Source organism: Salmo trutta, unplaced genomic scaffold (genome assembly GCF_901001165.1).
Source record: "Salmo trutta unplaced genomic scaffold, fSalTru1.1, whole genome shotgun sequence".
Taxonomy (NCBI): domain Eukaryota; kingdom Metazoa; phylum Chordata; class Actinopteri; order Salmoniformes; family Salmonidae; genus Salmo; species Salmo trutta.
Window position 1 is genome coordinate 671 of NW_021823238.1, and position 13713 is coordinate 14383.

Consider the following 13713-nt stretch of genomic DNA (forward strand, 5'->3'; position numbering starts at 1 on the left):
GCACGGTGGCTAATTGCCAGAAGAGAAGAACGGATACAGGAGACATGAAGGGTTCGTTTAGTACAGAGGAAGAGGTTCTCGTCGTAAAAGAACAAACAGCGCCTCCCTCCCTCTCACCTCCCTCCCCCGTCTCCCCTCCCCACCCCCCCCTCTCCAATGTCCCTCCCCCGTCTCCCCTCCCTCCCCACCCCCCCTCTCCAATGTCCCTCCCCCGTCTCCCCTCCCTCCCCACCCCCCCTCTCCAATGTCCCTCCCTCCCCCCCTCCCTTTCCCGTCTCTCCTCCCCTCCCCACCCCCCTCTTTCTCTCTCTCCCTCCTGGTTGGCTGTAGCATCACGCTGCTGAAACAAAATGGTGGCTGCTGACTAGACTGACACACACACACTGTGAATGTCTGCATCATGATCACAGACAACACTGGGCCGGGTTAGGGGGACTGGGCCGGGTTAGGGGGACTGGGCCGGGTTAGAGGGACACGGGGGACCGGGCCGGGTTAGAGGGACCGGGGAGAGGACTCGTGTTATTGAGATCAGAGAGACATTGGACTACTTCTACAATGCACCTTTCCTTCTTCTCGCTCAGTGACAGGTGGACGTCTGGGTTCCATCCCTCCCGTTTCCACCAATCCACACGTCAGATCAATGATTAGTGAAAGAATGTCCTGGTTTGCGTTCTCTTGTGAGCTAACCAAACTTCCACCCCCCCCCCCCTCGTCTCTCCCCCTTTCTGTCCCCAGGTTTGGACCACCCTGGCCTGGATTCGCAGTATGAGAATTGCCCGTGGAGCTCTGGTTCTCCCTGCAGCAGTGACAACAACAGTAACTGGGGCAAGGTGAGGATTCTCTGAGCTTCTCCAAATGTATATACCGCCATGTTTGTTTGTTTGTTTGTTTGTTGGGGTTTTTTTTTCACTTGTATTTTAATCTTGGAACGTTATAATGTGAGGCGGCTTACGAGAAACCCGTTCGGATGTCTCGGGGAAAAATGGAACGGAAATCTTGTTTTTTTTTTTGGGTTGTTTTTGAAATCATTTAAATCTTTTACTGTAATGTAAAAAATATATATATATATTGTATGATTTTACTTAAGGAACATTTCCAAGTTTAGTTAGCATTCCCAATGTGAAAACGCTAGCTAAAACTTCCTGACCCGAGTGTTGCAGCTGACTGGTTTAGACCGAATAAGGAACTAGCTAGTTAGTAATGAAATCAGACAGAATAGTGAACTAGCTAGTTAGTAATGAAATCAGACTGGTTTAGACCGAATAGTGAACTAGCTAGTTAGTAATGTAGTGTAAAGTTGTCAGTCAACAATGTAGTTATGAATACAAGTGGGGGTCGGCTTGTCATTTTAATCAACAACGTAGCCGTACGCTGAAGCTAGCGTTCATTAAAGCTGTTTAAACTTCCTTCCGATGTTGCTTCATCAGTGGGTAGGACTGGGGGGGAAAAAATGACAAGAAAATATATTAACAGTATTGCAGTGATTTCAGCAGTTCAGAATTACTTAGATTTTAGGTAGCAAAGCAATCGCTATCCTATCTTTAACTTGTTGGAATCGAGAAGCGTCTTGCTCTCAGTCGTTAGCTGTGTTGGAAGCGTCTTGCTCTCAGTCGTTAGCTGTGTTGGAAGCGTCTTGCTCTCAGTCGTTAGCTGTGTTGGAAGCGTCTTGCTCTCAGTCGTTAGCTGTGTTGGAAGCGTCTTGCTCTCAGTCGTTAGCTGTGTTGGAAGAGAGAAGCGTCTTGCTCTCAGTCGTTAGCTGTGTTGGAAGAGAGAAGCGTCTTGCTCTCAGTCGTTAGCTGTGTTGGAAGAGAGAAGCGTCTTGCTCTCAGTCGTTACCTATGTTGGAAGAGAGAAGCGTCTTGCTCTCAGTCGTTAGCTGTGTTGGAAGAGAGAAGCGTCTTGCTCTCAGTCGTTAGCTATGTTGGAAGAGAGAAGCGTCTTGCTCTCAGTCGTTAGCTATGTTGGAAGAGAGAAGCGTCTTGCTCTCAGTCGTTAGCTATGTTGGAAGAGAGAAGCGTCTTGCTCTCAGTCGTTAGCTATGTTGGAAGAGAGAAGCGTCTTGCTCTCAGTCGTTAGCTATGTTGGAAGCGAAGCGTCTTGCTCTCAGTCGTTAGCTGTGTTGGAAGAGAGAAGCGTCTTGCTCTCAGTCGTTACCTATGTTGGAAGAGAGAAGCGTCTTGCTCTCAGTCGTTAGCTGTGTTGGAAGAGAGAAGCGTCTTGCTCTCAGTCGTTAGCTATGTTGGAAGAGAGAAGCGTCTTGCTCTCAGTCGTTAGCTATGTTGGAAGAGAGAAGCGTCTTGCTCTCAGTCGTTAGCTATGTTGGAAGAGAGAAGCGTCTTGCTCTCAGTCGTTAGCTATGTTGGAAGAGAGAAGCGTCTTGCTCTCAGTCGTTAGCTATGTTGGAAGCGAAGCGTCTTGCTCTGTCGTTAGCTGTGTTGGAAGCGAAGCGTCTTGCTCTCAGTCGTTAGCTATGTCATTTGGAAGCGCAGCACGTCTTGCTAGCCCTGGCCACTAGCTTTCACTCCCCTCCAAAGATGGAAAAGCGTTGGATGAATGAAGCGTGAATTAATACGTCGACCAAAACGGTTACACACAATCCACTGCTTTTTAATCTTTCAGGGGGTGTGACCGAGGTCACAGGTGAGATGGGATTGGACCCCTGTCACAATGGCAGTAGCACACACCGTCTTCCCATTGGCTAGTTAGTCATCAATCGTGGCTGACGCTGCCAGCCGACTTCTCCGATAAACAGCGATGATGTTGTATTTAGCTAGTTAGTTATCGTTACTTTGAGCTGACGGTATGCTCTGAATTACCACTAATAAAGGATTATTTAACGAGTCGTCCCACCGATTCCGTCACCTCGTCACGGATGGAGAGATGAGAACATCTTCAACAAGGAGCAAGCAAGGTATGTACGCAATGCATTAGCTAGACTTGGTAAACTCTCAGGCCTTCCCTACCTGTCTACTTTTTTGTATGTATTTAAGGTAAACTATAGCCAGTGAGTGGTGTTGGAGTGACAGTAGATACTATTGAAGACAAGATGCTATAGCTAACGTTAGCATGAATGTTTCACTGACTAGTTCACCAGCTGTGGTATTCTTCATCCATGTATCCCACAAAACAAGTTAGCTAAGCTAACCGCATGTATCCCACAAAACAACTTAGCTAAGCTAACACCAGGTATCCCACAAAACCAGTTAGCTAAGCTAACACCAGGTATCCCACAAAACAAGTTAGCTAAGCTAACACCAGGTATCCCACAAAACAAGTTAGCTAAGCTAACACCATGTATCCCACAAAACAAGTTAGCTAGCTTAACACTATGTATCCCACAAAACAAGTTAGCTAAGCTAACACTGCGTATCCCACAAAAACAAGTTAGCTAAGCTAACACCGCGTATCCCACAAACAAGTTAGCTAAGGTAACGCCACGTATCCCACAAAACAAGTTAGCTAGCTAGTTAGTTTATTATTTTTTTTACATTTGGTTCTCCTTGACAATTGACTTTTTATTGTGGAGCCAAATAAATGAGTGTTAAAGCACTGAACCATGTTTTAACCCCTCAGGGTTAGATGGTGAAGGCTCACGGATATGGTGTCCAGCCCTGGATCCAAGATGGCCGTCACCACGCAGCACTCCGCTAAGCTAAGAGTGATGACCTAGTAGTTTTGCGTTTGTTTGGCAGAGAGAGGGAGAGATAGAAGTCATTAATTTAATATCAATATGAACTAGAAACTCAACTGGCAGGAAGTAGTATTATTATTATTCATGAGATGGAGAGAGAGTTGAGCCTATATCTTTTGACATGGCATCGTAGTCTCCATCTCTACGGTCAACTGATGATTGTTTCAGAACCGCAGACAGCGACCGTCTTCAACGAGGAAGAAAAGAACATTAAGATATAAAATAGTATTCAAGTTATTACTGTTAAACCATTATTTGTACATAATAACAACTAATATACAATTTCAGTATCACATGTTGTTAGAGTGGCCCCCCCCCCCCCCGTGGCCTCCGCAATGGATTAGTCCACTGAGACAGGAGCCAATCAGACGGGTGTCTTGTACACCACAGCGGACCAGTCGACTAGAATGAAGGTGTCGGCTGTTTCCTGTGTGTTTTTGTTGTCTTGTAGTGTTGTGTGAGTTTTTTTTGTGTATTGGTTTCCCTGTATGTGACTCTCTTATCTCATCTCTCAGCAGATCACGTTATTCCTCCTGGTCGTGGCGGCGTCGACTACCCGTTCCGCAACCCGTTCCACTACCCGTTCCTGCAAGCTGAATTGAAATGATTGTCATTGTTTTTGTCGTTGTCGTGTTTCATCCAGTGTTGAATATAGTGAAATCAAAAGCATATTTCTTTTAGTGTTTTAATATTTGGAAGGAATTTAGTCTCCAATTCAAATATATGTATCCTATTGTAAAGTAATTAGTTCTAGTAATGATTTATTTAATGCAATTAAATGTTTAAAACATTCAATCTGATTGGTGTTTTTCCTCCTATACCTTTGCGGCTGAAGTCAACTTTAAAAGCCCGTAAAAACTGGTTCTGATAAAGATATCTCAGTGATTTTAAAAAGATCAGAATTTGGGACAGTTTTTTTAGTTTTCAGACGCAATATCCATGTATTTCAGTATCTATAACTGCCATGTGGATGTTTTATAGAAGTGTAAAGCGAATTTGGGTCCCTTTTTATTTTTTTTATTTTTTAAGGCTCGATTTTTTTATAAATAAAGTTTTATTTATTAAAAAAAGCTGGGGTTTTTTTCTTTTCAAGGTGCTGGTAGACTCGGTCTGCAGTGAGGCGCCTTCCTCCTCGTCCAACTCGGCATCCGGCAGCAGCTCCGGCAGCGACCCCGAGCTCACCTCAGAATGCATGGACACAGACTCCGCCTCTAGCTCTGGTGGCTCGGAGAAGAACTTGGTCACCGTGATGACGTCGTCGCCGTCGTCGGCGCCCGGCGTTAACGGAAACGGAGATCGTAACGGGAACCACTTTTCCCCCCTGACGGTGACTAACGGCTGCGCCCCTCCTCCCTGTAGCAGCAGCAGCAATAACGTCATAATGTGTAACGGGGTGGTGAAAAGCCCGTGGGGGGGCGTGACCAACGGCTCGGCGATGAACGCCGTCCCAGACGACGCCGCCGCCGCCGGTAGCTGCGGCAACAAGCCGAGCCACCGGGCGTCGGCCAACGGAGCTGGTGCGAACCCCAGCACTTTGAACCCAAATGTTAACCACAGTGCCTGGCCCGGTCCCCAGGGACCCTCTGGCTGTAAGATTGGCCAGCGGGGAGGCTCTCTGGGCTGGGGAGGGATACAGCCGGACAGCCTCTCTCCGTCTCCTCTATCAGAACAACAGCACCACCTCCTAAATGATACTACTGTCAAGGCTCACCACCTTAACGCTGAAGCAACCAACGGACCAAATAACACTACTAACGCCATAAACACCTCTAGTTTACCAAACTCTACGGGCGGCTCAGTGCAGAGGAACGAATCCGGCTCGGGGCTGCGTTCCTGGGGAGCTGGAGGAGGAGGAGGAGGAGCGGGATCAGAGCCTGGAGATCAGCTCTCCAACGGGGCCCTGTATGCCGCCCAGCACCCCTACAGCGACGGCCTGGCAGGGGGCTTCTCTAAGCCCTGGGGGGCTTCGGTCCCTGGAGACACTGTGAACGGCCAGGGACAGGGCCAGCCCTCCCCTGCTGCTGCTGTTGTTTACAACAGTAAAAATAACAACAAGACCCCTGTAGGGAGGTGGGACTCTGGCCCCGCTGTTTCCTCCTCTCCTCACAACCTGTCCTTGGGGACTGGAGGAGGTGGGGTCAACGGGAACGGAGTGGGTCCTGCAGGGATCCCCCGACCGTGGGGCAGCGCCTCCTCCTCCTCTTCCTCCTGTTCTTCATCTGGCTCCACCTCCAACAGGCAACCCCCCAATGGGGAGTGGAGCTCGTTGCCCGGCAACAAATCTCAGGATTCCAGCGAAGGAAGGAAGTCAGGGGGTGGAGCCAACGGCTGGAAGAGTCTGGAAGATGATGCCCTCAGGATGGGAGGAGGAGGAGGAGGAGGAGGAGTGCAGGGACATGCGAGCGGGTGCTGGGGGACGTCTGGAGGCAGTGAGGGGAGCGGGGAGAGCTTTGTAGGCCGTAGCTTAGACAGGGACAGGAACGACCCCCGTCGAAGACTCCCCCTCCCTGGGTCAACTCAGCAAGTCCTCTCCTGTACAGACGTGGACCCCCGTGTCCTCTGCAACACCGGCTGGGGTCAGACCCCCGTACGCCAGAACACAGCCTGGGACGTCACCTCTCCCGCACCCAGACCCGATGACAGGAAGCCCGGTAACGGAGGCCCTGGCTGGGGATCGAAAAGCCACACAGCTCGTTCTCAGACCTCCAGCTCTGGAGGATGGGGGGACGGACCGGGAAATACAAGCCCAGAGTCAGGAGGGTCTGGCTGGGCAGAGCAGAAGACCTTGTCTGGGGGGTGTGGAGACAGAGACAACAAAGGCCCTGGAGGAGAGCGAGGATGGGAGAACAGCAACTCTTCCTCTACCTGGGGTAACAGCCAGAAGGAAGACCAGTCCAACACCTGGACTAACCCTCCTAAACCCCAAAAGCAGAGCTGGGGCGCCCCTAGTGGTGGTGGAGACCGCTACAGAGGAGGAGGGAGCAGCTATTGGGGCCAGCCCCAGAAGACTAGCGGGTCTGGGGGATGGGACAACGACAGCGACCGTTCGGGGTCTGGAGGATGGGGTGAATCCGTCCACCCGGTCAACACCAACGCACACACCGACGACAGCAGCAGCACCTGGGGTGGCAGCGGAGGGTCCAACACCCCTGAACACCCGAACAACCCTCACACTGGCTGGGGGGAGCCCTCCGTATCCATCCCCGGACCCAAGCCCCAGAACCAACAGACCCAAGGGGGATGGGGCGAGCCGGCCATGAAGCCCAACCACCCTTCTCAGAACTGGGGAGACTCGGCGCCCCCTTCCGATTGGGGTAAAAGCCCAGACTCTATCTCCAACCCCGGCCAGGACCCTAGAGGACTTCCACCAGGTGGTCCCCAACACTCAGGTCCCGGAGGTTCCAAACCCAGCGGCTGGACTGGGGTGGCGGTCCCTGTTGGATCCTCCCACAAAGAGGAGGAGTCTACCGGGTGGGAGGAGCCTAGTCCAGAGTCGGTGAGGAGACGGATGGAGATCGACGACGGGACGTCGGCGTGGGGAGACCCCAACAAATACAACTGTAGCGGGGTTAATATGTGGAACAAGACCAGCCAATCAGAGCAGGATGCCATGGTCATGACTAAACCCCCGCAGACCCAGCAGCCCCCACCACCCCTGAACAACATGGCCGACAAGGACAAGACCTGCAGCCCTGGTGAGTGGAGGGAGCTTTACACACACACACACACACTAAGGGGAGGTGGAGGACACTGTGTGTGTGTGTGTGTGTGTGTGTGTGTGTGTGTGTGTGTGTGTGTGTGTGTTTGGGTTGCGTCATCCTTCTGGAATGTTCTACAGCATTGATTTTTCTCTCTGAGCTGTGAGTGCAGGCAGAAACACAGACCTTTGTTTGGTCTGAAATACAGAGAGTTCCAGGGGGGGGTGGGGACTGAGAGAAAGGGGGGAGAGAGAGACAAAGGGGGAGAGAAAAAAATAAAAATCACTCCCAGGTCCAGGGCTCTATATAAATCACTCCCAGGTCCAGGGCTCTATATAAATCACTCCCAGGTCCAGGGCTCTATATAAATCACTCCCAGGTCCAGTGCTCTATATAAATCACTCCCAGATCCAGGGCTCTATATAAAATCACTCCCAGATCCAGGGCTCTATATAAAATCACTCCCAGATCCAGGGCTCTATATAAAATCACTCCCAGATCCAGGGCTCTATATAAACCACTCCCAGATCCAGGGCTCTATATAAACCACTCCCAGATCCAGGGCTCTATATAAACCACTCCCAGATCCAGGGCTCTATATAAACCACTCCCAGATCCAGGGCTCTATATAAACCACTCCCAGATCCAGGGCTCTATATAAACCACTCCCAGAACCAGGGCTCTATATAAACCACTCCCAGATCCAGGGCTCTATATAAACCACTCCCAGATCCAGGGCTCTATATAAAACCACTCCCAGATCCAGGGCTCTATATAAACCACTCCCAGATCCAGGGCTCTATATAAATCACTCCCAGATCCAGGGCTCTATATAAATCACTCCCAGATCCAGGGCTCTATATAAATCACTCCCAGATCCAGGGCTCTATAAAATCTGCATTGCAGAGAACACAGACAGAATCATGGAATCCAGACATTATCAAACTTGTATTGAACTTAGTAGGGAATCGACTAAATGTATTGAACTTAGTAGGGAATCAACTAAATGTTATGACGATGCATAACAACAGCCTCATGCTAGGTGCTAAACACTAGCCTCATGCTAGGCGCTAAACGCTTGCCTCATGCTAGGCGCTAAACGCTTGCCTCATGCTAGGCGCTAAACGCTAGCCTCATGCTAGGCGCTAAACGCTAGCCTCATGCTAGGCGCTAAACGCTAGCCTCATGCTAGGCGCTAAACGCTAGCCTCATGCTAGGCGCTAAACGCTAGCCTCATGCTAGGCGCTAAACGCTAGCCTCATGCTAGGCGCTAAACGCTAGCCTCATGCTAGGCGCTAAACGCTAGCCTCATGCTAGGCGCTAAACAACGGCCTCATGCTAGGCGCTAAACAACTGTTATTGATCATCTGAGACTAGAAACCCAGCCCGTCTGTTATTGATCATCTGAGACTAGAAACCCAGCTAGTCTGTTATTGATCCGTCTGAGATTAGAAACCCAGCTAGTCTGTTATTGATTCGTCTGAGACTAGAAACCCAGCTCGTCTGTTATTGATCCGTCTGAGACTAGAAACCCAGCTAGTCTGTTATTGATTCGTCTGAGACTAGAAACCCAGCTCGTCTGTTATTGATCATCTGAGACTAGAAACCCAGCCCGTCTGTTATTGATCATCTGAGACTAGAAACCCAGCTAGTCTGTTATTGATCATCTGAGACTAGAAACCCAGCCCGTCTGTTATTGATCATCTGAGACTAGAAACCCAGCTCGTCTGTTATTGATCATCTGAGACTAGAAACCCAGCCCGTCTGTTATTGATCATCTGAGACTAGAAACCCAGCTAGTCTGTTATTGATCCGTCTGAGACTAGAAACCCAGCCCGTCTGTTATTGATCATCTGAGACTAGAAACCCAGCTCGTCTGTTATTGATCATCTGAGACTAGAAACCCAGCTCGTCTGTTATTGATCATCTGAGACTAGAAGCCCAGCTCGTCTGTTATTGATCATCTGAGACTAGAAGCCCAGCTCGTCTGTTATTGATCATCTGAGACTAGAAACCCAGCTCGTCTGTTATTGATCCATCTGAGACTAGAAACCCAGCTCGTCTGTTATTGATCATCTGAGACTAGAAACCCAGCTCGTCTGTTATTGATCATCTGAGACTAGAAGCCCAGCTCGTCTGTTATTGATCATCTGAGACTAGAAACCCAGCCCGTCTGTTATTGATCATCTGAGACTAGAAACCCAGCTCGTCTGTTATTGATCATCTGAGACTAGAAACCCAGCCCGTCTGTTATTGATCCGTCTGAGACTAGAAACCCAGCTCGTCTGTTATTGATCCGTCTGAGACTAGAAACCCAGCTCGTCTGTTATTGATCATCTGAGACTAGAAACCCAGCTCGTCTGTTATTGATCATCTGAGACTAGAAGCCCAGCTCGTCTGTTATTGATCATCTGAGACTAGAAGCCCAGCTCGTCTGTTATTGATCATCTGAGACTAGAAACCCAGCTCGTCTGTTATTGATCCATCTGAGACTAGAAACCCAGCTCGTCTGTTATTGATCATCTGAGACTAGAAACCCAGCTCGTCTGTTATTGATCATCTGAGACTAGAAGCCCAGCTCGTCTGTTATTGATCATCTGAGACTAGAAACCCAGCTCGTCTGTTATTGATCATCTGAGACTAGAAACCCAGCTCGTCTGTTATTGATCATCTGAGACTAGAAACCCAGCTCGTCTGTTATTGATCATCTGAGACTAGAAACCCAGCTCGTCTGTTATTGATCCATCTGAGACTAGAAACCCAGCTCGTCTGTTATTGATCATCTGAGACTAGAAACCCAGCTCGTCTGTTATTGATCATCTGAGACTAGAAACCCAGCTCGTCTGTTATTGATCATCTGAGACTAGAAACCCAGCTCGTCTGTTATTGATCATCTGAGACTAGAAACCCAGCTCGTCTGTTATTGATCCATCTGAGACTAGAAACCCAGCTCGTCTGTTATTGATCCGTACAACAGCGGAGTTCAGAAGGTACAAAGTTACCTGCCATTTAGGAATCTCCATCTCACATACCTTCCTCTCTCCCCCCATCCTCCCCCTCTCCTCCCCTCTCCCCTCTCTCCTCTCCCCCCCCCTCTTGCCTCCTCTCTCTCCTCTCTCCGCCCCTCCAGGCTGGGGTGAACAGTACGGAGGTCCCCAGAAGATGGAGTCAGGAACGTGGTGTGAGCCGTCAGGCCCCCCTGTCTCTGTGGACAACGGGACATCGGCCTGGGGGAAACCCATGGACACCAGCTCCACCTGGGAGGACAGAGACAGAGGGGACAGAGACAGAGGGGACAACTCTGGGACGGGAGGCTGGGAAGGACCTGGACCACAGAACCACCACAAACCTGGTGAGACACACACACACACATCCCCTCGTCTCCCTCCAGGTCCCGTCTCCCTCCAGGTCCCCTCGTCTCCCCCCAGGTCCCGTCTCCCCCCAGGTCCCGTCTCCCTCCAGGTCCCCTCGTCTCCCCCCAGGTCCCCCCGTCTCCCTCCAGGTCCCGTCCCCCCTCGTCTCCCTCCAGGTCCCCTCGTCTCCCTCCAGGTCCCCTCGTCTCCCTCCAGGTCCCGTCCCCCCTCGTCTTGCTCCAGGTCCCCTCGTCTCCCTCCAGGTCCCGTCCCCCTCGTCTCCCCCCAGGTCCCCTCGTCTCCCCCCAGGTCCCCTCGTCTCCCCCCAGGTCCCCTTGTCTCCCTCCAGGTCCCGTCGTCCCCCTCGTCTCCCTGTTCTCTCTCCAGGGTTTCATCCCTTCGTCCTCTCCCCCCTCCTTCTCTCTCCAGGTCCCAAGCCCATGCACCAGCAGGAGAGTAATACCTGGTGTGGTGAGGAGGTGTCGTGCCAGTCCAGTTGGGAACCAGAGGAGGAGGTGGAGATCGGGATGTGGAGCAACGCCCCGAGTCACCGAGACCGGGAGAGAGACGGTCACAGAGACGGCCACAGAGACCGGGAGAGAGACGGCCACAGAGACCGGGAGAGAGACGGTCACAGAGACCGGGAGAGAGACGGCCACAGAGACGGCCACAGAGACAGCCACGGTCAGGACAACAGGAACAATGGGCCCCAGCAACACAGCTGGAACTACATGAAGAAAATCCCTCCTAAGGTATTACTGTGTAGGATATTAACCAGGTCTCTCTGTGTAGGATATTAACCAGGTCTCTCTGTGTAAGATATGAACCAGGTCTCTCTGTGTAGGATATGAACCAGGTCTCTCTGTGTAGGATATGAACCAGGTATCTCTGTGTAGGATATGAACCAGGTCTCTCTGTGTAGGATATGAACCAGGTCTCTCTGTGTAGGATATTCACCAGGTCTCTCTGTGTAGGATATTAACCAGGTCTCTCTGTGTAGGATATTCACCAGGTCTCTCTGTGTAGGATATTAACCAGGTCTCTCTGTGTAGGATATTAACCAGGTCTCTCTGCGTAGGTTATTAACCAGGTCTCTCTGCGTAGGATATTAACCTGGTCTCTCTGCGTAGGATATTAACCTGGTCTCTCTGCGTAGGATATTCCCCAGGTCTCTCTGTGTAGGATATTAACCAGGTCTCTCTCTCTGTGTAGGATATTAACCAGGTCTCTCTCTCTGTGTAGGATATTAACCAGGTCTCTCTCTCTGTGTAGGATATTAACCAGGTCTCTCTCTCTGTGTAGGATAGGAACCAGGTCTCTCTCTCTGTGTAGGATAGGAACCAGGTATCTCTCTGTGTAGGATAGGAACCAGGTCTCTCTCTCTGTGTAGGATATGAACCAGGTCTCTCTGTGTTTCAGATGAACAAATCGGCGAACAAGCAGGAGGATGCCTGGATGACCCAGTTTGTCAAACAGTTCAACAACATGAATTACGTTGTGAGTTCGCAGCCTTGAACCTTGAACCCTCAAAATCAAATGCTGTTTTTTGTAACGACTCACCGAATACAACAGGCGTAGTAGAACTTTACCGTGAAAGGCTGACTGACGAGCCCTTCCCCGACGACCGACAGGGCAGGGCCCTTCCCCCGACGACCGGCAGGGCCCGACGACCGACAGGGCCCCTCCCCCGACGACCGACAGGGCCCCTCCCCCGACGACCGACAGGGCCCCTCCCCCGACGACCGACAGGGCCCTCCCCCGACAGGTCCCTCCCCCGACGACCGACAGAGCCCTCCCCCGGCGACCGACAGAGCCCTAGCACTACACAGCTGATTTTAAATAACCAACTCTTCATCAAACTTTTTGATTTATTTCAATCAGCTGGTTTCTCCACTTTGGTATGTGAAGTTTAAATGGAGGTTAGGAATTGTCCTTCTGTTGGTCCAGAAGTGTTTGGTGGTCACATGAGATAATAGTAGGATCTTTCTGCACCAAAAATAAAGATATAAACACAAGAAAAGTCATTAAATAGCGAAGAGGGGTTGGAGCTAGTCAGATGTCTCCCTTTAGCGAAGAGGGGTTGGAGCTAGTCAGATGTCTCCCTTTAGCGAAGAGGGGTTGGAGCTAGTCAGATGTCTCCCTTTAGCGAAGAGGGGTTGGAGCTAGTCAGATGTCTCCCTTTAGCGAAGAGGGGTTGGAACTAGTCAGATGTCTCCCTTTAGCGAAGAGGGGTTGGAGCTAGTCAGATGTCTCCCTTTAGCGAAGAGGGGTTGGAGCTAGTCAATGTCTCCCTTTAGCGAAGAGGGGTTGGAGCTAGTCAATGTCTCCCTTTAGCGAAGAGGGGTTGGAGCTAGTCAGATGTCGCCCTTTAGCGAAGAGGGGTTGGAGCTAGTCAGATGTCTCCCTTTAGCGAAGAGGGGTTGGAGCTAGTCAGATGTCTCCCTTTAGCGAAGAGGGGTTGGAGCTAGTCAGATGTCTCCCTTTAGCGAAGAGGGGTTGGAGCTAGTCAGATGTCGCCCTTTAGCGAAGAGGGGTTGGAACTAGTCAGTTGTCGACCCTTTTAGCGAAGAGGGGTTGGAACTAGTCAGATGTCTCCCTTTAGCGAAGAGGGGTTGGAGCTAGTCAGATGTCGCCCTTTAGCGAAGAGGGGTTGGAGCTAGTCAGATGTCTCCCTTTAGCGAAGAGGGGTTGGAGCTAGTCAGATGTCGCCCTTTAGCGAAGAGGGGTTGGAACTAGTCAGTTGTCGACCCTTTTAGCGAAGAGGGGTTGGAACTCGTCAGATGTCGACCCTTTTAGCGAAGAGGGGTTGGAACTCGTCAGATGTCGACCCTTTTAGCGAAGAGGGGTTGGAACTCGTCAGATGTCGACCCTTTTAGCGAAGAGGGGTTGGAGCTAGTCAGTCGTCGCCCTTCAGGGTAAACTTTTCCCTGAACCCGACCCTTCAGGTGTGATTGTAACAGGTCTTGGGTTT

General features: G+C 50.7%; 1 protein-coding gene and 1 long non-coding RNA gene across 4 annotated transcripts in view; both read left to right on the plus strand.

Moving 5' to 3' along the window:
• Positions 1-735: 735 nt before the first annotated feature.
• LOC115189867 (trinucleotide repeat-containing gene 6A protein) overlaps positions 736-13713 on the plus strand; it is a gene marked incomplete at its 5' end in the record, with an annotated part of 46519 nt that continues 33541 nt past the window's right edge. For all 3 annotated transcript variants that reach the window (XM_029748400.1, XM_029748401.1, XM_029748402.1), the window contains 5 exon segments: positions 736-830; positions 4785-7386; positions 10520-10741; positions 11172-11494; positions 12162-12239. In XM_029748400.1, the coding sequence (XP_029604260.1) occupies positions 736-830; positions 4785-7386; positions 10520-10741; positions 11172-11494; positions 12162-12239 (3320 nt within the window).
• LOC115189868 (uncharacterized) lies at positions 858-4486 on the plus strand. The gene is made up of 2 exons (XR_003877029.1): positions 858-4104; positions 4207-4486. It is a non-coding gene; the product is annotated as an uncharacterized LOC115189868 (long non-coding RNA).